General features: G+C 41.9%; 3 protein-coding genes and 2 long non-coding RNA genes across 7 annotated transcripts; 4 read left to right on the forward strand and 1 right to left on the reverse strand.

Annotated features, from left to right (window-relative positions):
* Window positions 1-311: 311 nt before the first annotated feature.
* On the forward strand, window positions 312-8388 carry LOC120694869 (probable ATP-dependent DNA helicase RecQ). The gene is made up of 20 exons (XM_039978179.1): window positions 312-492; window positions 627-739; window positions 1136-1211; window positions 1320-1462; window positions 2132-2218; window positions 2500-2583; window positions 3018-3225; window positions 3622-3707; window positions 4185-4416; window positions 4513-4633; window positions 4866-5007; window positions 5308-5411; window positions 6063-6105; window positions 6195-6360; window positions 6455-6534; window positions 6618-6711; window positions 6870-7106; window positions 7187-7393; window positions 7527-7841; window positions 7941-8388. The coding sequence occupies exons 1-20, from the start codon at window positions 475-477 to the stop codon at window positions 8064-8066; spliced, it is 2682 nt and encodes an 893-aa protein (XP_039834113.1). The 5' UTR covers window positions 312-474; the 3' UTR covers window positions 8067-8388.
* A 357-nt stretch (window positions 8389-8745) lies between these two features.
* LOC120694868 (probable galacturonosyltransferase 7) lies at window positions 8746-13770 on the forward strand. 2 transcript variants are annotated; one of them, XM_039978177.1, is made up of 9 exons: window positions 8746-9079; window positions 9279-9310; window positions 9455-9526; window positions 9844-9982; window positions 10521-10582; window positions 11003-11301; window positions 11559-11916; window positions 11999-12541; window positions 12896-13770. In XM_039978177.1, exons 1-9 carry the CDS (start codon window positions 8950-8952, stop codon window positions 13175-13177), a joined length of 1917 nt encoding a protein of 638 aa, XP_039834111.1. In that variant the 5' UTR covers window positions 8746-8949; the 3' UTR covers window positions 13178-13770. The 2 variants fall into 2 exon arrangements, with proteins under 2 accessions (XP_039834111.1, XP_039834112.1); XM_039978178.1 differs by having other exon boundaries at window positions 8749-9079; window positions 9455-9555.
* A 2686-nt stretch (window positions 13771-16456) lies between these two features.
* On the reverse strand, window positions 16457-17111 carry LOC120694871. The gene is made up of 3 exons (XR_005683686.1): window positions 16972-17111; window positions 16724-16843; window positions 16457-16589 (listed from the first exon to the last, which is right to left on the reverse strand). It is a non-coding gene; the product is annotated as an uncharacterized LOC120694871 (long non-coding RNA).
* LOC120694870 lies at window positions 16471-17853 on the forward strand. Of its 2 annotated transcripts, none has more exons than XM_039978181.1 (3): window positions 16471-16613; window positions 16739-16820; window positions 17008-17853. In XM_039978181.1, exons 1-3 carry the CDS (start codon window positions 16602-16604, stop codon window positions 17724-17726), a joined length of 813 nt encoding a protein of 270 aa, XP_039834115.1. In that variant the 5' UTR covers window positions 16471-16601; the 3' UTR covers window positions 17727-17853. The 2 variants fall into 2 exon arrangements, with proteins under 2 accessions (XP_039834115.1, XP_039834114.1); XM_039978180.1 differs by having other exon boundaries at window positions 16511-16613; window positions 16736-16820.
* A 284-nt stretch (window positions 17854-18137) lies between these two features.
* LOC120694873 lies at window positions 18138-22097 on the forward strand. Its single transcript, XR_005683687.1, has 2 exons — window positions 18138-21539; window positions 21685-22097. It is a non-coding gene; the product is annotated as an uncharacterized LOC120694873 (long non-coding RNA).
* The last annotated feature ends 1500 nt before the right edge of the window (window positions 22098-23597 follow it).

A 23597-nucleotide genomic window follows, 5' to 3' on the forward strand; every position in this document is an offset into this window, starting at 1 on the left:
AATTGATGTATTATGAAAATATAACTAATAAAAAATCTAATGGTACTTAGTTTATATAATAAATATTATTATTCTATTATATAAATTTGGTTAAATATAGAAAAATTTTGATTTTACAAAATTATTGGAATGTCTTATAATTTGAAATGGAGGGAGTACGAATGAAAAATTAGCTAAAGTGGCCAATCATATGCAAAAATGCTTAATACGAAACGGCGGCGGTGAAGGAACCCTTCTACGTATCAAGGCCAAATCCTTACGGGCTACACGGACACGGCCCACTAGGCTCCACTACCTGGAGAGGATTTGGCGGGAAAATCGACGAAACGCCGCCGTTTCCCTTTCCATTCCCATCCCCAAACGGCCGCCACGAGCCCCACCCTTCCACAGTTCCACCCCGTTCCCCATCGTCTCCTCCTCGAGACGAAACCTCTCCGCTCCCATCCAGCCATCCGGGCGGAGCTCCCTGCCAGAATGGAGGCGGCGCTGAAGGCAAGCATCGCATTGCGCCCACTCCACGCCCCAAAACCCTAGGCTCCGTGGGTCAGCGCCGCCGCCGCGCGCTAGAACCCTAACTCTTGGCATTGGTCTAATCCTGGGCGTTTCTGTATGTTGCACTTGTGCAGGGCTATTTCGGCTACTCGTCGTTCCGACCCTACCAGAGGGAGATCATACAGAAGGTCCTGGATGGACGGGATTGCCTCGTCGTCATGGCCACCGGCAGCGGCAAATCCATCTGGTAAGTCGACTCCGCCCCCCTCGCTTGTTCGAGATTGTTTGGTTGATGGTTTGATTAAATACATTTTCGTTGTTTGGTCTTTCGAAAAAAAAAACGTTGGTAGAAAGGTGGCCTGTAAAGTTACATTTCGTGTCAACAGTCCATCAGATCAATTGGAGGCTAAGTCCACTTAGGCAATCATGACTATAAAACAGCTTGCCAAAACCAGTAAAATTGTCTTCTCAAAAAGACTAGAGCATACTTTTGTTTTCTGGTTTGTAAATCTTTTGCATTTCCTTCCCAGAGAAAAAAATGCATTCCTGTTTTCGCCAACTCATTTATTAATCAATTAGTATTTCATTATTTCATTTTAAATACAAAATTACCATTCGATCATGGCAAATTCCATTCTGGCAGTTATCAAATACCCCCACTGGTTACAAAGAAGACAGCTGTTGTCGTAAGTCCTCTTCTGTCCCTGATGCAAGACCAGGTAAGTCTGGAGTGTTCAATACAATAGCCTTGGTGCTCTTCTGATTGTGGTCTTCCCTTTTCTTTTTTCACTAAAAGGCTTGCTGTGGCTTTCATTTTCATAAAACAGGTTATGAGTTTAAAACAAAAAGGTGTGAAATCTGAGTACCTGGGCAGCACCCAAACAAATAGCTCAGCCAGCAGCGAGGCTGAAAAAGGCATGTTTGATGTTCTGTACATGACACCAGAGAAAGCCATTTCACTTCCGTCAAGGTGAAATCCTGTGATATTTTATAAATACTTCAGACGTATCTTAGCTTATTGGCCGTTTTACTATTAAACCTGTAGTGCTCGACTTGTTCTTGTGGGACCATAGTAGGCAATTGCAAAACTTGATCATCTGATTATGCAGGATTAATTGAAAAAATGTGGACACTTTGCTGAAAATGAAAGCATGTACAAGTTTTCTAATTATATGGTTACTTTCAAGTTGTAGCTCATGTAAACCTCATTTCATTAAAGTAACAGAGACATATCTATTAGTAAGGATGTAAATGGGATGCAACATAAACTTATTTTAAAGAGTTTGCAATCTTTGGCTGTTGGCATAGCTCCAAATGAATATGCGCTTCTTTGATAAAATTTCTCCAAATGAAAATTGATGCAATTGATGCTAGTGGCAGACATAGATTTGCTCAAGGGAAGGCTTCTTGCCCTGCCTTCTGACTTGGCTGCAATACGACTAAATGATTTTGTTCTGGATAGATTGATATTTATATAATAGTCCTGTGGCCTTATCAAATCTAGTTTCTATTGGCCATGCAGAGCTTTATATTTTGTATGTAAATAGTAAGGTCCTCCCTAGTTCTTCTGAAAGCAACAAAACAAATAAAACATGCAGCTTTTGTTCTGTTGACTTACCTTTTTTTCATGTTAGTCCAGGTTTTGGAATAACTTGCAGGCTGCCGGAATATGCTTGCTGGCCGTTGATGAAGCGCATTGCATATCAGAATGGGGACATGATTTCAGGTTGTTTTTTCTTTTGATAAAAAAATCACTTCTCACAAAAGTAACCGAGTTTCATAAGTATATTTATGCACTTTGGAAGATCCTGTATGCACTTATGGAAAATGTATTGACAGTAATTACTAGTTACTGTATGTTCTTATTTATCCAGATTTTGGGCTGATGCTATTGCACCTTCATGTGCTTGTTTTTTTCCCATCTTTGCTATTGAGTCTGTTGGAGTCAATCAGCATCACCCCCCCCCCCTTCAAAGTGATTCCCATAACTCAGACTCTTAAATGCAGGATGGAATACAAGGAGTTGCATTTATTACGTGACCTTCTTGTGGGGGTTCCCTTTGTTGCATTAACTGCCACAGCCACAGAAAGGTATAGATGTTATTACTTTATCACCTTATTTTATTAATTGTTGCTTCTTATGCTTCTTTTGATTGTATCTAATTTTCCTTTGCTTAAAGGGACAAGGTGAAACTTGTAGTTTTAGAACAACAGAACTCCCTAAACATAGTAACAACCAGCACTAGATTATCCCCTCACAGGTTAATAGGTGTTTGATTGTTCAGTTATCATCCCAGAACTGATGATATCATACTAATTGTGTCCCTAGTGTCATAATAACATATGCATAGGCTATAAAAGCAGTTGAACCTGCCAGACAGACATCACAGCTATACCATAGCTATGGATTGTCAACATGAGATTTCATGTTTTTTTTTGTGGAGCCACGTTGCAGGTGCTTTTTAGAGCTGGTATTGTCCTTTCTCTGTACCAAGTACATAACGCCACTTGAAGTCTAATTGCAGGGTACGCAGAGATATTTCTACTTCCTTGGTTCTGTGCAATCCACACGTCGTGGTTGGATCGTTTGATCGTCACAACCTTTTCTATGGTGTGAAGTCATGCAACCGATCTATATCCTTTATCAATGAACTTGTGAAAGATGTTTCAAAGAGGAGTGCTGTGGGTGAGTCAACAATACTGTATTGTACTACCATCCGGGAAACCGAACAGGTTTGTGAATTTTCAGAACTATATAGTTTTGAACTTGCAAATCCTAATGCTGGGGTATGCATTTTTTTCTTCTGTTTTTCCTTAAAAATAGGAGTTGTGCATTATATACAGATGCACATCAAATTCTTGCAATGTGAGTTTGTTAATATTTGCTTTTGTTTGTTTGAGTAACAGCACCTCCTTTATTTTCTGGTCGATGTGGCCATGCGGGAACTTTCAGATTCCGTTCACATTACAAGGATGGATTCAGTAAAGTCTAATAAAATTTGGAAGTGTGATTTCACAAATTCTAAAATAATTTGATAAACTTGGGATTGTTTATTGGTTCTGTGTAACCTGTTTTAGTACATACTTTCTGCTGTCTTAATTTGGGTACATAAATAATCTTTTTACCAGATTCATGAGGCATTTGTTACTGCTGGAATCAAGTCTGGAATGTACCACGGTAAAATGGGTAGCAGAGCTAGAGAGGAATCCCATAGGTTTGTTATCTATTCACTGGCTTCTGTTTGGTTGTTATGTGTTTTGCTTGTACTTCCATTTTTCTTGAACAATCCAAATCCTCCAACTATATTGCTTCGAGTTTCGGCCAATGTTCAAATGATATTTTGAACCTATTATCAACATTGCTCTGTGAAAATGGTTTTTTCTGAATTGTTTATATTGGCTTATTACTGATATGCTTGACCATTTCTTGTGAGGCATGGAATATCACGTGGTTCACATGGGCTGGGATTTGGTTTATTCTCAACATTCTCTCTAAAATATTTACTGAAATCTCTTTGTTCTGTTAGATATGCATTGATCATATAATTAGGTAATGGAAAAAGTAAAGCCTTCAGACAAATGCATGGGTCAAGGGGCATAAGGATAGTCAGTTATGTGATTTATGGATCCAGCTTTTTTACAAACTATGGTGGCAGCATTATGGTTCATCTGGTCATGGTGCTCCTTTGCAGATCCTTCATCAGGGATGAAGTGTGTGTGATGGTGGCAACTATAGCTTTTGGGATGGGTATTGATAAGCCTGATATTAGATGTGTAATACACTATGGATGTCCAAAGAGCCTAGAGTCCTACTACCAGGAAAGTGGTCGTTGTGGAAGAGATGGTCTGTCTTCAGTCTGCTGGCTATATTACCAAAGAAGCGATTTTACAAAAGCTGACTTTTATTGCGCTGATGCAAAAAATGTAAGTGTGCATGTTGGATGTTTGTTCACTCTATCCCTGCAGCATAGTGCTTCTTATGTATGACTCCTTTTCTTAATGCTTTAATACATCAAACAGGGAACCCAGAGGAGAGCAATCATGGATTCCTTCATGGCAGCACAAAAATATTGCCTCCTTGCTACATGCCGTAGAAGGTTCTTATTGCAGTATTTTGGCGAAGACCTCAACTCCGACTGTGGTATTGTCTTCTTTTTGAAAATAAATAAATAACAGAACAATTTTAAGATCTTGGTGGACTTTGTCTACGAATATTGCCAAATTGAAATTTTGTTTAGGTTTCTTTTGCTTATTCCCATGTTTAATCTATTGGGTTAGGAGGTATCATGCAATCTTATCACAACCGGTGGAATTTGCCTTGCAGTGACATATTGATTAAATGATTTAATGACTCGACATTTCTTGCTGTACAGGTAACTGTGATAACTGCACAGCAGTGAAAAATGTGAGAGATTTGTCAAAAGAAACTTTTTTGCTGCTGTCGTGCATCAAATCTTTTGGAGGACGTTGGGGCCTCAATTTACCTATTGACGTTCTCCGTGGATCACGAGTAAGTTTCTATCCTTTTTTGTTTCACAATGTTCTATAGCCTATAGTTGTAGCATACACTGGGAACAACCAGATTGGACAGGATCACTCCTAGTTAATCATTTCAATGGAAAGTATTGTCATCTTTGCTGCTTCTTGGCATATACTAGATCATATAGGTTTCTGAAGTCTTCCACAGTATATTTACTTTATGAGATCAAAATGGTAGGTTGAACAATAAATGTTTTTAGAACTTAATCTTGCTCATTAGATTGCTCTTTCTTGAAGAACAATATTCTCATTTTGTAGGCCAAGAAAATTGTTGACAACAATTGTTGACAACAATTGTGATAAACTACAAATGCATGGACGAGGTAAAGACTACTCACCAAACTGGTGGAAAGCACTTGGTGGCCTCCTTATAGCACATGGTACTATTGCGGATCTCTCCATTCAGTTGGTCATTATTGCAAGTCATATGAACTATGAAGCAGCACTTTTTAAAATTGTCGGTTCTCCATGCACAAAGCCGATTCTCTTGCTGTCTTTTCCCTGAGAAAGATAGGGTTAGGAAAAAGATTTGGAGATAGTGCTACACTTTGTTCTTGTGAGCTTGTGAGTAAAATTAACATTTTCGTAAACCCTATGCCCTTGACCATTTTGTATAATACAGAGGAAGACTAGATTTGTATTAAGAAGAGTGTTATGGTCTACATTTTCTATGCAAGCAAATGGCATATCTTGTGATGACTGATGACAGTAATTTCCTTTTGTCTAAAGATATTCATGGTAGATATGTCCATAATATAGGTACACTGAGTTGACTCTTAGGGCAATGTCTTTTCAAACAGTGTGCTGGTTATCCTTTTCAGTTTAATCTCGAAACCTTTAAAGCTTAGAAAGTATGCACCGATTTGAAGGCGCATCTTTTGACCAATCTAAGTACATTCATGAACATCTCAGCTACTTGATGTATGGCTACACTGAGCAAATGCTCTGCATCAGTTCTTAGGATAATGAAATATTTTGTCACCCTTGAATGTGCATTTATCTATTCATTGTCTTCTTTTATCTATGTGCAGATTACTTGAAGGAGACTGTCCGTGATACATTTAGATTTGTCAGGTGCTTTGTCACTGCTTTTCTTTTGCTTTGTAGTCATTCTAATCATTCCCTTAAGAACAACCACCACTAACTTTGCATTATATATTCAGTGTCAGTCCAAAAGGGGTCAAGTTTCTCTCTGCTGCTGATAAAATAGATGGAACACCACTGGTTTTACAGCTGACTGCAGAGATGATTGATCTAGAGGAACATGGCAATTCGCAGCACAAAGAAGGTGGTGGTTCAAATCTTGTGCCCACATTAGAGTCTGAAAAAATTTTCTGAGGTAGGTTCCTCAATTGCACTTTGTTGATCCCACCCACCCACTGCTTACCCTGGAAATTTTAGCTATTTTGTGTTTGATTTAAATTTCTTTCAGGATGAATCAAAACTGTATCAAATGCTCCTCAATGTCAGGATGGAGCTTGCTCAAGATATTGGGACCGCTCCGTGAGTAAAAAAAATAAACGATAATAATAATGAGTTAAGGAGTCTTCGTTTTTCAGTGATTTTTTTAATCCCACTTGTTACAGATATGCCATATGCGGTGATCAGACAATAAGAAATTTTGCAAAGATGAGGCCTTCTACTGGAGCTAGACTTGCTAATATCGATGGTGTCAACCAGGTATCACGTTGAAAAATATACATAGCAAACTCTCTTTTGTTAATATGAACAGTATTCATTTCTTCAGTACATCCAATTTTAAAATACACTGTAGTGTGACCATTCTTTTCCCTCTCATACTCATATCATATGTTGACGGATCTGATTTTTTTTGGCAGCATTTTATCTCGCGTTTCAGTGGCACTTTTATCCAAAATATCACACAATTGTCAAAGGAGTTAAACCTTCCATTGGATAATTCACCATCACCACCACCGACAATAAATCCAGCTGTAGAGAATATAGCTGGTGTATCAAAACCTGTACAGAACAATCTTCCTGGGATCTTGGGTGATGCAAAGTTGACTGCATGGGAATTGTGGCAGAAGCAGGAGTTCTCATTCCTAAAAATTGCTGTGAGTTACTGTTGTTTTCATTTTTGTCTTCTACTGATGGTATACTCAAGTTCACAGCTTAATGTGCTTGTGTGTTCTAGTATTTTCGCAGAGCAGTGCCAATAAAAGAGCAAACAGTTATTGCCTACATACTTGATGCTGCTCGAGAAGGATGTGAGTTGGACTGGAGTAGGTTCTGCAGGGAGGTAGGGCTGACACCTGAGATAGCCTCAGGGATCCGTCTTGCAATTGCAAAGGTTGGATCACGTGACAAGTTGAAGCCAATCAAAGAGGAGCTCCCAGAGAATGTAATATTCCCTCAGTACATGATTACTCCATTTATATTTATGATTTAAGTATAGTATTGCTTCCAAAAAAATACGGTGTATAGTTAATTGTATGTGTTTATGAACGTTTACTTTGAATACATGACAATTGCAGGTAACTTACGACATGATCAAGACATTCCTGACGATCGAGGGACGTGGATTGTCAGAGCAGATTTTTAGTAATGCTCCTGCTTCCTCCCATGCAAGTGAAGCCAGTGGAAATGATAATCCAGCAGATGGTGTCCAGGCGGCAGATGCCTGTGATGCAAACCCTTCAGCAAAGAGAGGCCAAACCGATGGCATGGTTGGTTCTGCTGAGGAGCCAGCAATGAAACTGCAGAAGATAGAGGAGCATGGAGTTGAATCTTCTGGCACAACTAGTGCCACTGAAGAATCTGTACTAGAGCTTGTGGCCAGCCGCGATGGGGTAAGCAGACACCCAAACATTCTTTCTGAAGCTCGGTTGGAAGCCCAGGTCGTTCCTGTCGTCGTGTGTTTGAGTGCTGATGGTTCAATATGTTTTCAGGTGTTATTAGACGATGTTGTCAAGCATTTCAATGGATCCAAGAGAGAATCAGTTGTCGATATATTGGACAGCCTCGAGTCTGAATTCGAAATTTACAAGAAAAATGGGAAATACATGATCATGTAACAAACTGAGGGGTTGCTAAAACCCATTTCTAAGATCTTGCCGGCATAGCCTAGGGAGGGTATATGCCTTTTGGTTGTACCTGGATGTGTATATATGCTGGTGGTGACCTTGGAGTCGGATTGGACTATGGTTAGGTGAACCTTTTATCTGCAACGTCGCTGTTCCGGCTGGTGTGCATGTGTGCACGTTTTGGGATCGACCAGAAGTTGTACGATACGAGCGCTTGTTGGGGACCCTACGGCCTCCGGTTGACAGTTGTGCCTCATCTCATGCATGGGTCATGATTCATGGATTTATCTCAGGTTTCTTTGCTAATTCATTCCGTTCTTTTCTTTCCTTGTGTGTTGAAGCGTACACCTGTTTAACAGTTGCTAGCATGATCTTCGAAAATGTGGCTCAGGTGTTAAAAAACAGTAATCTGTCTTCAAATAGATGATGTTTACAAAAAGCTTCAAAGAAATGTTTACAAAAAGCTAATTAGGTTATTTCATATATATATATATTTGAAAAGGATGAAAAACTTATTTTTTTTGTCTTTTCTTTACGAATTATTTGCTTTCAAGTATAAAAGGCAGGTGAACATTGTATTTGAAAAAAAAATTCGCACCTCGCGTGGCCGATGGGTACGCACGGCCTTTAACGTACCCGGCACGAGCGCACGAGGTTGAGGTCACCAACCAACCAGCATCCAGTTCAGTCACTGGTGGCGGCCGGGCGCACCAAACCGCACTGCGCCGCCGGCCCGGCCGCGATCAAAGCAAATCCCGTCGCAACCCAACCCCACCCCGCTCGCAACTGCCAAGCATTTGGAGCATTCGGTCGCCTGCAGTGCCATGATCAGCGGAGAGGTCGCGGGCGCCGGGAACCCCAGGAGGAGGCGGCCATGAAGGCGCAGCCGCTGCTGCCGGCGGCGCTCAAGAGGCGGAGGGGACCGCGCGTGGCGGTGCTGGCGCTCGTCTTCTGCTCCCTGCTCGTGCCCTTCGCCTTCCTCTTCGACCGCGCCCCCTCCTCTGGTATGTAGCCCACCCCTCCCTCCCTCGCTCGCTTCCCCTCAATGCGGGAGCGCGGAGGCCGCCGCGCTCGGATCACCGCCTCCGCCGCTGGATCTGGGCGTCTAGCGGTTGTTCGATTAACGCGCTGCTTTGTCGGTTAACCGCTTCGTCCTGGGGATTTTGACTGCCTTACTTACTCTCCGATTGGTGTGCGATGCAGGGTACGTGACGACGGAGGAGCGGCACCGACAGGTAGCGCACTGTTTGCCTGTCCCCCTTTCTGCGTAGTCGCTGTTGATGCTGATTGATTTGGATGCCACCATGTGGGAGCGGATATGACTCATTGCTTTCCGCTGCTTTTTTTTCTCCTTGTTGTGATTACTGCGTTGGATTCAGGAGGTCGTTCTGCCTTCGTTGGATCACGTGGTGAAGAGGGATCGTCCTGGCGCTAACAGCGAACGGAGACTGGTCTGTTGTCTGTTACTCCATTGATGATGGTGATTGTTTTGTAACTTTTTTTTTTCTGGACTTTGGAGTGACGACTTTATTGGGGGGTGTGGCATTGATGTCTACTCCTATTCGTGATCACCTTCCAAACACCGACCATGATTTTTGAAACTTCTTAGTTCTTAGCTCTGTGGAAAATGTTTTCTACATGGTAAAGAGTCGAATGATCATTTGCCCCCTTGTTACGTTTGTGAATGTGTAAGAGAGTATATCTCCCAAAGCTACTTAAGAATTGATAGGATTGCATCTACAGTCCATGACGGTTGCATTTTCCTCAGGATGCACCAGAAAAGAAGATCCCCATAAGCAGTGATCAGAATATACCAGAGAAGAGGATCTCCAAAGGTAGTGCAGGAGTCATTGATCAGCATAAGCAAATTGATAGCCACTCAAGAAGTGGTGGTGCTAAACCAAAAGGTATGTCATATCAGTACACCAAAAGCACAAATGCCACTGATCTTTGTTCATGGTGTGTAAATTTTAAGCTATGCAAAGTAGCCTGCCAGCTTACCAAACCTGGTCATTGGGGTTATATGTGGCCTCAATGGTACCCATGTGAAAATTAATAAATTATATGTGGACATAATTTCGGCTGTGAAATTAGTTTTCTAATGTTCATAGCGGTTCAGTCTTTCACTTTCTGATGTTCATTAAAATTTCTGACAAATAAGTTTTTTCATTTCCTCCCTCTTGGTTCCCTCCCTTCCAAGATTTACTCTAGAACCTAGCAGCAATTATTTTTACCCTGCTATCTCCAGACAGCCGAGCCACCCTGCGTATGTTGACTCTCATATAGTTGTCCTCAAGTATGGTTAGTGGATATTTGGTCAGAGCTGTTTGGAGGTTACAGTCCATCTGTTTTGGATGGTTATCTTTTCCTAACTTTTTTCATGTCTGATGCTGTAGTTATTTTGCTTTTCCTTGCTTCTGACTCAATAATTTCTATCATACACAGTTCTTCCAGCACCAAAAGTTGAACCGTCAAAGGCTGTGGCAGAATCAACTCGAGAGACAAGAGTATGGATCTTTAGCATCCAAAGTTGTACTGTGTTGCTTTGGAATTGCTATTTCATGACATTTCAGAATTTGCTTATTTAAGACATTTTTTGTTGTTAAAATGGAAGTATGGTGTCCTGTTCTGGCTTTAAAACTGTGCTTTGAAAACGTGTTTTCCACAAGACAGTAGGAGCCTATAGTAGTTGGCCGGCAGCAAGGATAACACTAAAATAATCATATATTAGTTTTCCTTAGCAAGAATAACACTAAAATAAGCATATATTAGTTTACATGGTGCAGCATTTTGAATCATTTCCCATCATCATCATATTAGTTTTTCAAAGCATAACTTCATGTTTTCTTCTTTCTTCTTCCTCCAGATCTTTTACATCAGCCTGAGTTTTGCTGATGCTAGACCATAATGCACACTTATCATTTCAGGAGATTAGCAAAGATGTACAAGGGCAACAAAAAGTTGCAAAAGCTGATGAAGTGGAAAAGGCGAAGGCTTGTCAACTTGAATTTGGAAGTTACTGTCTCTGGTCCATAGAGCACAAAGAAGTAATGAAAGATTCTATAGTGAAGAGGCTAAAAGACCAACTCTTTGTAGCACGCTCATACTATCCAAGTATTGCAAAACTTCAAGGATATGAAGCTCTGACTCAGGAAATGAAGCAAAACATACAAGAACATGAGAGGGTGCTTAGTGTATCAACAGTCGATGCTGATCTACCATCCTTGTGAGAATTAAATTTTAGTGCTTAAGATCATAGTTCACTGTGATTAGTCCTAAAGCTGAATTATAGATTATGTTAAGTTAAAATGATCTTTTCTTTTTCTGAATGATTTTTAAGATAGCATATATCTAGCCGAGTCAAACCTAGGATGATGGAGCATAGGAATTAGTATATTTCATTCGACCTAGGGACTTTATTTCCAATCATTGCTAGGGGTTACTACTTAGATAATTTGAATGACAGTTGTCTTGTGGTTTCAGTATCAACAAGAGGATGGAGCAGATGGAGCGAACAATTGCGAGATCCAAATCTTGCACGGTGGACTGTAAGAATGTTGACAGGAAGCTTCGCCAGATACTTGATATGACTGAGGATGAAGCTCATTTTCATATGAAGCAGAGTGCGTTCCTCTACAACCTTGGTGCCCAGACATTACAGAAAAGTCATCATTGCCTTAATATGAGGTTGACGTTAGAGTATTTCAAATCATCTTCGTTTGATTCAGATGATTCTCCTTCTGGCAAGTTCAGTAGTCCAAAATATATGCACTATGTTATACTATCTAAGAACGTTCTTGCGGCTTCTGTAGTGATCAACTCAACTGTGAGCAGTTGCAAGGTATTAGACTGATATTTACAATGTTAATTCGTACCCTGTCTTCTGAGCTGGTTCCCTAACGTTCTTATTCATCTTTTTGCAGGATCCAGGCAATCTTGCTTTTCATATACTAACTGATGCTCAGAACTTCTATGCCATGAAACACTGGTTTGCCAGGAATTCTTATAAAAATGCAGTTATCCATGTTCTAAACTATGAAGCCATTATTTTGGAGAAGCTGCCAAAGGATAATATCCAGCAGCTGTACTTGCCAGAGGAGTTCCGTGTTCTCATTAGGAGCATTAAACAGCCTACTGAGAACACAAGAATGGAATACCTGTCACTGTTCAGCCATTCACATTTCCTTATTCCAGAAATATTCAAGTATCTAAATAAGGTGGTTCTGTTGGATGATGATGTAGTTGTTCAACGTGATCTTTCTTTCTTGTGGAATATTGATATGGGAGACAAGGTTAATGGTGCTGTCAAATTTTGTGGTCTGAAACTTGGTCAAATGAGAAATGTGCTGGGCAAAACAGCATATGATCCCAAGTCATGTGCATGGATGTCAGGGGTGAATTTGATTAATTTGGATAAATGGAGGGAACATAATGTTACAGAGAACTATCTGCTGCTCATGAAAAAGGTTAGTTGTGTTGTAGGCCAGTAAGTTTCATGCTGGAGCATGTTATAAATGGGTACATTCACATTAGGTGGTCTGCTTTTCTTACTGCGCATGTTATAACAGGATAGGAAGAACTATTTCACAGCGCGTTTGGTTTAAACTTTGAATTACACATTGCATGAAATGTGAAGCGTAAAAGATGCTGCATTCTTTTCTTTTCCACTGTTTTATCTATTCTGGATTTTAATTTGTTTTCTTAGCATTTGTTGATTTTTTCTCCAATGTAACACTAAATATAGTCTCTTGGTATATTTTGGATGTTGTTTCATATGATTAGCTGGCGCACCTATTTATCTTATTCTTGTTTTGTTACAGTTCAAATTCAAGGATGAGCGATCTTTGCAAGCAGCAGCAATTCCTCTAAGCTTGCTATCCTTCCAACATCTCATCTATCCCCTAGATGAAAAATTAACCCTGGCTGGACTTGGATATGACTATGGAATTGATGAAGAGGTTGCTCAGAGAGCCGCATCGTTGCACTACAATGGCAACATGAAACCTTGGCTTGAACTAGGTATACCGGACTACAAAAAGTACTGGAGGAGATTTCTTGTTCGAGGAGACCGATTTATGGACGAGTGCAATGTAAATCCTTGACACAGATGGACCTGATATCAGAACAATTGGCAATAGATTGCTACATCTAATGGCCTCACTAAAGTTTGTGAACTGTCGACGCGAGACTTCTCAAAAGCTCTGCACCAGAACAACAAACACAGCCGTTGAACAGGAAAAGAGGTGTGGTTGTTGGCCATCAGTGTTGTACGGAGTAGAGGCAGCAGCTTCTGTTCACCGAAAACAAGCTTGATTGACGATTTCTGTATTCTGGGACTAGTCGAAACTCGCAAGTCAGAATATGCAGCAAGGATGGCCGAATGTGCATGAGACTTCAAGTAGCCAGTAGACCTCACTGTCCAGATTTTCAGATAGGATTTTTGATGAGTTGGCACCTTTGCTAAAAGTGGTGTGTCACGCTCGTCGATGCTGATTTATTTGTTATTTTCCCGTCTGCCAATAAGGGCACACATGTATTCTCCTATAGTCAATTTTTCGTTCGTAGTCGTCACACATCGATTATTTACCAAAATTACAATTTGTTCTCCTAACCTACTGACAGTTCTGCTGACAACTTGTATATTATTTTTCAGTGCTTTCTACTGCTGTGCTGCCAGTGCCATAGGGCTTCCCTATTTTGTTATTATTCCTATACGCTGTTTCATTGATCATGAAAGTCCATCTATAGTTCCATACCATACCACATTGATCGGTACACTGATTTTTTTTTTAATGTTTACACAGCTCTGTGTGCTATTTATAATGGTTTATTTAGAAATGTGTGCTAAAGGTCACGCGGTGCCATGTTCATCGTCGTGTCCTCTGCGCCTGGGAAGAGGTCCAACTTTCGGCCGCTCCTGCTGTGTGCCTGGCCGCTGCCGGAGTTCGTCGCCGCCCGCCTCTGCGGCGGCCGCGATAGGCCCACTGTTTCTACGCCCCGGTAAACAAAATGGCCCACTGCAGACGTGGCCACAGAAGTGTTAGATTCTTGGGCCAGTGTACTTGGTTGATTGCAATCCAGATCCAACCACTGAAGCCGTGTGAATCACACCTGTTAAATGCAGAACCTGTTGTGTAAGAAAAATTACTGCGAAGTTTTCCAGCAAGTTTCCCATGTGCTCGTAAGTTCTCTATTCCCCAACTTGAACAAAAACGACCATGTGGATTTTTCAGCTTCGTTGCAAAAATGTATGTGATGCTCTTGGATGTGCTGGCTGACGTACTTGTTCATCGCCCTCATGCCCTACTAACTTAGCTGGGCGCTTAATAATAATCCAATTGAAACACCACCCACCTGCTCCAGTACTTGTGCTATTTTTTTATACCACTTTATGTATGTACACAGCTCATCGAAGCTTCCTAGCTAATATTTGACTTGTATCTAGTACACCATGTGCCACCACAAGGGACACATTAAGGGCCTGTTTGGCTCCAGGACTTTTTCCAAAAGTCCCTATCACATCAAAAGGAATCTTACTATTTTATATTATTAAATAAAATCTGTTTATAAATGTTTTTTGACAGCTGAGTGCTTTTTCGCGAGACGAATCTAATGAGCCTAATTAATCGATGATTGGCTACAGTGATGCTACAGTAACCATTCGCTAATCATAGATTAAGATACATCATTAGATTCGTCTCGCAGTTTAGCCCCAGGGTTCTGCAGTTAGTTTTATAATTAATATTTATTTAATACTTCTAAATACTAAAAAGTCCCTAGGACTTTTTTGAAGTCCCTCAATCTAAACACCCCCTAAGCAGCCACAAATGCTAGCCACTTGTGCGAATTAAATAGTAGTTGGTGGCTATGCAGCTTTGCAGGCCGAGGATTATAAATGGCACGGCATTGTAGCAATAGCTCAAGCTTCCATGGGGAGCAGGGCGGTCAACGAACGTCTCATATGCGACCATTCCTGTGTTGTCATCGGTAATCTTGGGAGGATTAGTGTGTGTTTAGTTCGCGAAAAGGTTTTGATTTTGATATTGTAGCATATTTCGTTGTTACTTGACAAACAATGTCTAATTGTGGACTAATTAGGCTTAAAAGATTCATCTCGTGCTAATCAGTTAGACTGTGTACTTAGTTATTTTTTTCAACTATATTTAATGTTTCATGCATGTGTCCAACGATTCGATGTGACGGGTATTGTAGAATTTTTTTTTGGGAACTAAACAGGGCCTTAGAAATGGTTGTTAGTGCTGTGCTGATGCATGGAATAATCTGTCCGTTTGTTCATGTTCCTGTCAGCCACGTCATCCCGGCCCGAACCAAAACAAAAAAATATGGTACTAGTCCCCTCCCCTGCATATATTCGTCAAAGGTTACACGATAATGACGTAAGCAGTTTATCTTCCCACAAGGGCATCTACGTACTGTGATCTACTATATCGGTAGCAGTGGAGAATAATGTTCCTGCCTGGAACATCTGCACAATTAGATTGCTATGGAAGCAGGTTTCAGCAGTTTCAGAAAACAGGATATTGTGTTGTTCTTCTCGAGTCTGAACACTGCTTCTGATCTCAATTCTTTTGCAACATGAGAAATCTCACCTACCGTTCGTGTGTCCCTTCTCAATGTTACTTAGGACCACCATGTCCGTCGGTTTAGCGGGCTATAACACATCTACACAACATGATGCATGTATCGTGGAGGCCCGGGTAGCGATGACTTGGAGACGACCCGACTGATTAGCGCCTAACCAAGAAAAAAAAATGAATGAGAAGTTAGTACTCCCTCCTTCCCCGTTTATAAGGCATACACGTATATCAAGATTCAAACCTTCTCATCTTTGACCAATAATTTGACTATTAAATTTTTATTTTTATAATGCAAATTTCATATGATTGGATTCATAATCAAATATAGTTTACAATAATTATAAGTTTATAATCAAAAGTGATATAATATATGATAAATAAATGGTCAAAGTGTTGTTTAGAAGACCGTGTCATGTTCCACCATGCCTTATAAATGGGGAAGGAGGGAGTACATCAGAACGCCATGACGATTCTCGGCCGCCATCGTTGAAACCTTGTGTTATATAGCCTCATGTGCATGCTGATGAAGCTCGGTGATCGTTTCGACGGTGCAGAGCTTGCGCACGTTAGGTGGTTTTGAGCAGCAGCAGCAGTTTCCGAACTAACCACCACGTTTTGGACACCAATGGTATTAGTGCCACTGGACAGGCCATATGTTCTGTACTCGGAAGACTCTTTGCCCTAATCATGGTGCACAAGGTTGTTGTTAGGAATCACATCATACTAAAAAAATGAAGGATTAGGTTATGGAAGCTCGCCAATGTGACGAGAGATTCTTCCTCACCAAGACACCAACTATTCCAATTGTCATTTTGTTCTGCCTTGGACGATTAGTGAGATTGAGACGCCTATATATTTCTCTGCTCGGTCCCGGCTTCTCTCAACTGAAGACGAGTTGTTGAGGGACATCGATCAGCTGCCGCGCGTCATGACAACCAAGGTGAGTTGTGGCTTTACATGCTAATAACGCATTTTTCGTTAAATAATGAAACAAAAATTGCAATTGCATTATTGTAGTGCAACATTTCTTAGACTTTTGGCTTCTTCTACCTTGTTTACCAGCAGGATTCTATCTTGATCATTGAAGCGGACCTCCAATGCGAGAAATGTTACAAGAAGATTCAGAAAGTCCTCTGCAAACTCCAATGTGCGTAATTCGACATCTCGATTCTGCAACCAGATTTTATTATGTCACGAAACCGCGCGTTGTATTAAAACTTCTTTGTGCTTAATACAAATATACGCAGCTCTCCTGCGTATTCAGGTGAGAAAAAAAAAACTGCCCTACGTGAAGTCACCTCATTTTGTCCCTTTGCCTTTGGACCTGCTTGCAGCAAAGGAGAACATCAGGAAGATTGATTTCGAGAACACCAAGAACAGGGTTACCATCTCGGGCCCTTTCGACGCAGCAAAGCTGTCCAAAAAGCTGAGATGCAAGGCCTGCGATGTGATCAAGGACATCAAGATCGGCAAGCCTCCAGAGGAGAAGAAGCCCGAGGCAAAGAAGCCGGAGGAGAAGAAACCGGAAGAGAAGAAACCTTCCGAGGAAAAAGGGAAGACGGAGGAGAAGAAACCCGAAGAAAAGAAGAAGCCTGAGGAGAAGAAACCTGGCGAGGAAAAGAAGAAGGGTGATGACGAGAAGGCGAAATCGCCATCGTCGTCGACGACGACGGTGAACCTGCAGTTGACGAACATATGTGGCATCTGCTACCCGTGGCCGTGCAGTGACCCAGCAGCGCACTGGGGCATCCACCACCCGCAGCAACTGATGCCCCAGTGGCCGCCGTGGGGAGGGATGGCGCCGGCGCCGGTTCACCAGCCGCACCTGCCCCCTCAGAAGTGGGCGCCGTGCGGGGGGCCCTCGTTCTGCGGCGGGTGCGGGTGGTGCCATGGCGGCGGCGGCGGCGGCATGCACGGTTGTTGGGCGCCGGCGCCGGCGCAGCCGATGTGCTGCCCCGGGCCGTCGCTGTGCAGAGGGTGCAACGGGTGCAAGATCGTGCAGGAAACCAAGTTCAGCTACCAAGAGTACCCGTCTGCGTGTGCCATCATGTGATTTTGCTTGCAGTTACTTTTTGTGATGGATTTGTTTCCCTCCCGGTGCATCGTAAAAGATGACTACTACTTGTCTGTTTACCAATGAATCAAGAAATAGTATATACATATACTAGTATGCATTATGTGAAATACAGTATTTTCTTCCCGAATAAACTAACAGACAAGGTATTTAATTGGATCGCGCTAACGCGCGACCTATCGCGCGCTGGGGGACCGCGCGACCCCCCTCCACCAGGGCGTGAATAGCGACATTTCCTTTTCTAGTTTCCATCCCGACCTACCCGCGGCTTCGCCGCAACACCTGGCCCCGCCGCAACACCTGGCCCCGCGTGCTGGAGGAGGGAGGCGCGTCGGCGTCTGATCCGGTCCAGGCGCGGAGCCCCCCTGACCCGCGTGCTGGAAGGAGGGAGGCGCCCGAAGCAGCCGCGGCGCGCCGCATCCTCCCATCGCCCCATCCACCGCGACTCGCCGCATCTCGCATCCATCCATCCAGCCCACATCGCCGCATCTCGCAGACACGCACGGGAGGGCAGCCACGGCCGCAGCAGGACCCTCGCGACTTGTGTCCTTCCTCCCCGATCTGCAACTCCTTCCTTGCAGGTTTGCAACTTTTTTTTCGTGCTCTTTTCTTCCCATCTGCTCGATCTAATCCTCCTAAATCTGAACAAATCTTCCCTATGATCTTCGAATTGTAGATAATTTTTTATGTCCATCTATATATTAGTGCAAATTTGTTGCAATCCACACAAGTTGCTAGCAGTTTTGGATGGTGCCTCTTGACTAATGATCAGTAAATAAACTATTAGGACTTAATTTCGTCTAATAGATCAACAGGATGGGTGCCCCCTTACAAGACTCTTCTGAACATATAGGTTTATGTATTGCAGTCCTGAGATGGCAACTTGTGTTCAATTTTTTGTGGCAACTTGTGTTTCCTCAGACTGCAACTTATCTACATTTCGAGTTTTTTTGTATGGCAATTTGTGTTCATTTTTTTGTGGCTACAAAAAGAAACTTGTATTGTGCTAATTAGTATTTGTGTGCCTTCCTATATACATTATGAGTTTCCTTGCATGACAAGTTATACTTAATATTTGTGTTTTTTAGGTGTAATATGACTTGTAGTGGGGTTTTTGATCTAAATTCTGCGCCACTACAAGAGCATGATTTCCTTGCATCCCCTTCAGATCTTGAGTTGCAGCAAGTTTCTGGTGCAGCTTTCCCACCGATGTGTGTTGCAGGTGGTGCAGGTGCACATGTGTCCAGCAGCAACTTGACTCTCCCTGTAATATCCAATGAAACCCTTCATCTGCCAAGCAACTCAGCTCCTCCTGAACTGGCAACTCAGCAACTTAGCAACTCAGCATCAAAGGTGCTCTCGGCTGAATCTGGTGGTGTGACAGTTCCCACGGCTGAGACAACCGCAGATGAAGTTGATGTTGAGGATGGTGTTGAGGTTTTATCCACTCCGCAGGAACCTTTTGTAGGCATGTCTTTTAATAGTTCTGATGCTGCCAAAGACTATTACAATTCATATGCCCGTTATACAGGTTTCTCAATAAGGATCGACACATTCCGTGAGTCGAAGAAGGCCAATGAAAAGACAAAGTATATCTATGTTTGCCAGAAGGCTGGGGTCAACAAGAAAGAGAAGGTTGCTGATGATGGGCCAATAACTGAGAAAAAGATTGTGAGGCAAAGGCGCAGGGATTATGTAGATAGGACGCACTGCCCAGCTCACATGATTGTGAGGAAGACATCCCCTGGACACTGGGAGGTTGTGAACTTTGAAAGGGAGCACAACCATGAGTGTTTAAGAAAATTCTCGCTCACAAAATACTTGAAGTCCCACAGAGACATACCAGCTGAAGAGAAAGAGTTCATCAAGTTGCTCCATGGATGCTGCATCACGACAACTCGTGCTTACCAGATAATGGCCGAGTTGTATGGAGGTATTGAAAACTGTCCATACACCGAAGGTGATGCAAAAATCTGCGTGTTGAGTACCGCGCTGAATATAGAGGTAAAGATGTGAAGGCGACGCTTGAGTACTTTGAAGAATTAAAGAAGGAAGATCCGGAATTCTATTATAGTTACACTCTTGATGAGTTTGACAGGGTTGAGAATCTGTTTTGGGTGGATGGTGCAGCAAGGAGAGATTATGAGCTGTATAGTGATTGTTTGTCCTTTGACACTACTTATTTGACCAATGCCTACAACATGACATGTGCTCCTTTCATAGGTATGTATGTCCAGCAAAAAAAATGCTAGTTTGACCATTGATGGTTTTCATTGATTGTTATATATTGGAGTCCAGAAAAAATACTGGTTATCACACTGACTATAATGCTGTATACTCTTTGAACAATTTGCTACTTTGAGAAAGCACAAGTTGACACACTAGTTGCACATAAGTTGCCATCTTTATTCTGCACCAGTTGATAGCCTTCAGCTATGAAAAAAATACTAATAATTTGTATTGTGTTAACAGGGATTGACAGGAATGACATAACAATCCAGCTGGGTTGCGGCTTTCTGAGGAATGAGAAGACTGAGGGTTTTGTCTGGCTGTTTACTGAATTCAAGAAAGCAATGGGCGGCAAGGATCCTGCAAATATAATAACTGATCAAGATATTGCGATGACGGCTGCTATAGCAGAGGTATTTGTCAGTTCAGTTCATAGGAATTGCCGTTGGCACATTATGGAAAATGCTAGGAAGACAATGGGTCCTTTCTTGGATAGCAAGGGGGATGGTAAGCAAGAGTTGGCGGATGACTTCAAGGATTGTATTGACAATAGCTTCACGCCGGCAGAGTTTGAGCAGAAGTGGCAGACTTTTCTGGATAAATATGAGCTCAACAATGATGAGAGGTTCCAACATTTGTATGGCATGAGACAGTGTTGGATCCCTGCATATTTCATGTATTGTTTCTTCCCCTTCCTCCAAACAACAGCACGGAGTGAAGGCTTCAATGCTGTCCTGAAGCGCTATGTCAACCCAAAGAACTCGATACTCAACTTTGTGCAGTAATATAAGAAGATACAACAAAGGATTTTCAGCAAGCAAGATTTGCAAGAGGCGGCCACAGCCACGAAGGTCCCACGCTACTTGACGGGGCACCCTATGGAGCATCAGATGAAGAAAGCGTATACAAGGAGTTTGTTCAATGTGTTTCAACACGAGCTGCAGCTAAGTTCGAGCTACTATGTTGTTCGTGTTGAAGGGGATGACTTGATAGATGTTGTTCCGTACAGGCATTGCCCCGATCTGTTGTATGGGACACGAACATTCAGGGTCACGTCGTCCAGGGTGGAGGGCTTGTATAGCTGCACTTGTTGCAAGTTTTAGAGCGATTGAGTGCTTTGCTGCCACATATTGAAGGTTTTTGACGCCCTTGCAGTCCGCGAGGTGCCTGATCGGTACATTCTCCCTCGATGGTCAGTTGAGCCAGTGGTTGATAGTGGGGTGGAAGTTGCCGCTAACGAGCCTCTTCAAGAAGCCCAGATTACAGACCATGGGAAGCATGTTATACGTTACAGCAGGATGTGCACAAACTTTAATAAGATTGTGAGACCTTTTATGGCTGAAGACGAGGGGTATGCCATAGTATCAAAACAAGTGAGTGCCCTACAATCTAAGCTTGTTGCTTTGGGGAAAAGGAGAGCGTCAAGTGTTCTTCCGGGGCTGGAGTGTGAACAAGTTGATATTGAACAACCCGCTGCGCCAAGGCCGCAGAACAAATCGCGCAAAAAAACAAGCTCATCAACCGGAGGGGGTGGGGATCCAAATCTGTCACAACAGCCTAATGGTGCGTATTGTCTTAACTGAACGTAGCAACTTATACTTCCTTGCCCCTAGCCACTTCTACTCATTCAGTCTAGCAACTTGTACTCCTTGTTCTAGCAACTTGTGTGTATTACTCTTAACAACTTGAAATTGTTTTGACTTTTTAGGCTCGCATGTTGCTGGTGCTGAGATTGGGGACCCACCAATAACAAAGAAGCAAGGGCGTCCAAGGTCAAAGAGATACAAGACAGGGTTGGGGTTGCTTCCCCCAAAAAACCACCGTGTGGATATTGTGGTTCAACAGAACATACTACATCGACTTGCCCCGCCAAGCCGGCAAGAAAGCAAACAAAAGAACTCTCGGATAAATCACTAAATGAGGTTGCTGCTGCGTGAAAAAACAAGATGTGTTGCAGGGGGATGCATCTAACATTTTTTCCACTTCCTTGTAATTTATTAAAATGGAATTAGTGATTTATGATTTTATTAAAGCATTGTGTGTGGTGATGTAATAATGAATAGTTGATGCTTTTGTATATTTCAGACTTGCTATATATGGATAAATATACTTTTAATAAAACTTTGTGTATGGTGGCGTATGAAAAAAAAAGATTGGAAAATTGCAGCTTGCATGTTGAATTAAGTTAACAGAAAACACAAAAAAGTGCAGATCTGATGTACAGAAGGTGATATTTCAAAAAAAAAAAGATATGTGCACAATTTGCTGTTTTGACTTCAGACAAGTTGCCTGTTGGGCTGGTCACAAGTTGCCACTGTAAATACCTCCATATATTACATAAGTTGCTGATCACAAAGAATACCTCCATATATTACATAAGTTGCTTCTCACACAGGAAAAGTGGAGGGTAAAAAAACGATCAGCATATCCGAGCATTGTTTAAAACCACAGAGAACATCTATATACAGAGTGCATGCATCATGAAAAAAATCACAAGTTGCTGTTGGACTAGCCACAAATTGCATACAAGTTTTCCGTTGAACTGCTTGCAAGTATATTACAGAATATCTGAGCATATCTGAGCATCAATTAAAAATAAAATGGGAGCATCTATATACAGAGTATATGCATCATGTGAAAAATACAGACATCTCTCCTCCCCTTCCCCACTCCGCTCCTAGCCTACTGATTTGGCATCTTTCCCTTTCTCTTTGAGAATAGTTCAGTCTTGTTCTCTAGCTTGTTGGCCGGGCTACGAAACCACACATGAAGAACTCGCTTCCTCAGCTTCATTTCATCAAACTCCATCATATTTGGGAGGTTGTGTCCATCCCGGTGCTCTATAGCCTTGAGGGTGAACAGACCGCTGTCATGACTGAGATTGAGGGCACAAAAAAATAGAGACAAATGTTAGATAATGTAGAACTTACAAAATGTTACAATATCTACAGTTTGGAATTCAGTTTAGGATAAAAAGATAAGAGTGACTTGTGCTTACATCCCGAATTGCTTGTACCCCTCAATGAACTACGTCTCGAAGTTGTAAATAGTGGGAATCTTGCACCCCTGAACCTTAGATGTGTACTTGTTCCATAGGGTAATCACTTTTGCACGCACCTGATTGGCTTTCCATCTCAATTCAGCATTGTCGCTGTTCCTTAGAGAGTCTATGATTTGAAACTTCTTATCTGGAATATTTACAGCAAATGCGAACCAGTGGCCATCGCCGTCCGGCTGCACTATATTCTCTTGGTGCACGGGAAAGAGTATCTGTAGAAAAATCAGTTGAATAACTCACATGATAACAGAAAATAAGTTGCTACTAAGGGGATGAATAAGTTGCTGGAAAAGAAAATCGAGTTGCAAATATCTAACTTTGAATATTGCTATCAGAAAGCTACCTAACTCTGAATGTTGCAAATCACAAACTACTCATTACTCTTAATATTTGCAAATCAGAAAACAAAGACATTGGAAAACTAATCCTTAGTAATATTGCAATTACCAATGGGTTCCATGGGCTAAAATTTGCTATAATCATACAACACAAGTTTGTAAACTAGGTTACTAGGCAGACAGCACAAAGTTTTCAAGAAAAAGAAAAATGTGGTTTTACCATTT

The sequence above is a fragment of the Panicum virgatum genome, chromosome 2K (genome assembly GCF_016808335.1).
Source record: "Panicum virgatum strain AP13 chromosome 2K, P.virgatum_v5, whole genome shotgun sequence".
Lineage (NCBI taxonomy): Eukaryota > Viridiplantae > Streptophyta > Magnoliopsida > Poales > Poaceae > Panicum > Panicum virgatum.

What these genes read in the sequence shown, in the direction of transcription:
- LOC120694869 (XM_039978179.1), top strand. An exon ending in AGACCTCAACTCCGACTGTG is followed by an intron (nt 4,634 to 4,865) that starts GTATTGTCTTCT and finishes CTTGCTGTACAG; the next exon opens with GTAACTGTGATAACTGCACA. An exon ending in CCACATTAGAGTCTGAAAAA is followed by an intron (nt 6,361 to 6,454) that starts ATTTTCTGAGGT and finishes TTTGATTTAAAT; the next exon opens with TTCTTTCAGGATGAATCAAA.
- LOC120694870 (XM_039978180.1), top strand. An exon ending in AGTCCTCTGCAAACTCCAAT is followed by an intron (nt 16,821 to 17,007) that starts GTGCGTAATTCG and finishes ACCTGCTTGCAG; the next exon opens with CAAAGGAGAACATCAGGAAG.
- LOC120694868 (XM_039978177.1), top strand. Translation starts at nt 8,950, where the DNA reads ATGAAGGCGCAGCCGCTGCTGCCGGCGGCGCTCAAGAGGCGGAGGGGA. An exon ending in TGGTGGTGCTAAACCAAAAG is followed by an intron (nt 9,983 to 10,520) that starts GTATGTCATATC and finishes TATCATACACAG; the next exon opens with TTCTTCCAGCACCAAAAGTT. An exon ending in ATCTGCTGCTCATGAAAAAG is followed by an intron (nt 12,542 to 12,895) that starts GTTAGTTGTGTT and finishes GTTTTGTTACAG; the next exon opens with TTCAAATTCAAGGATGAGCG.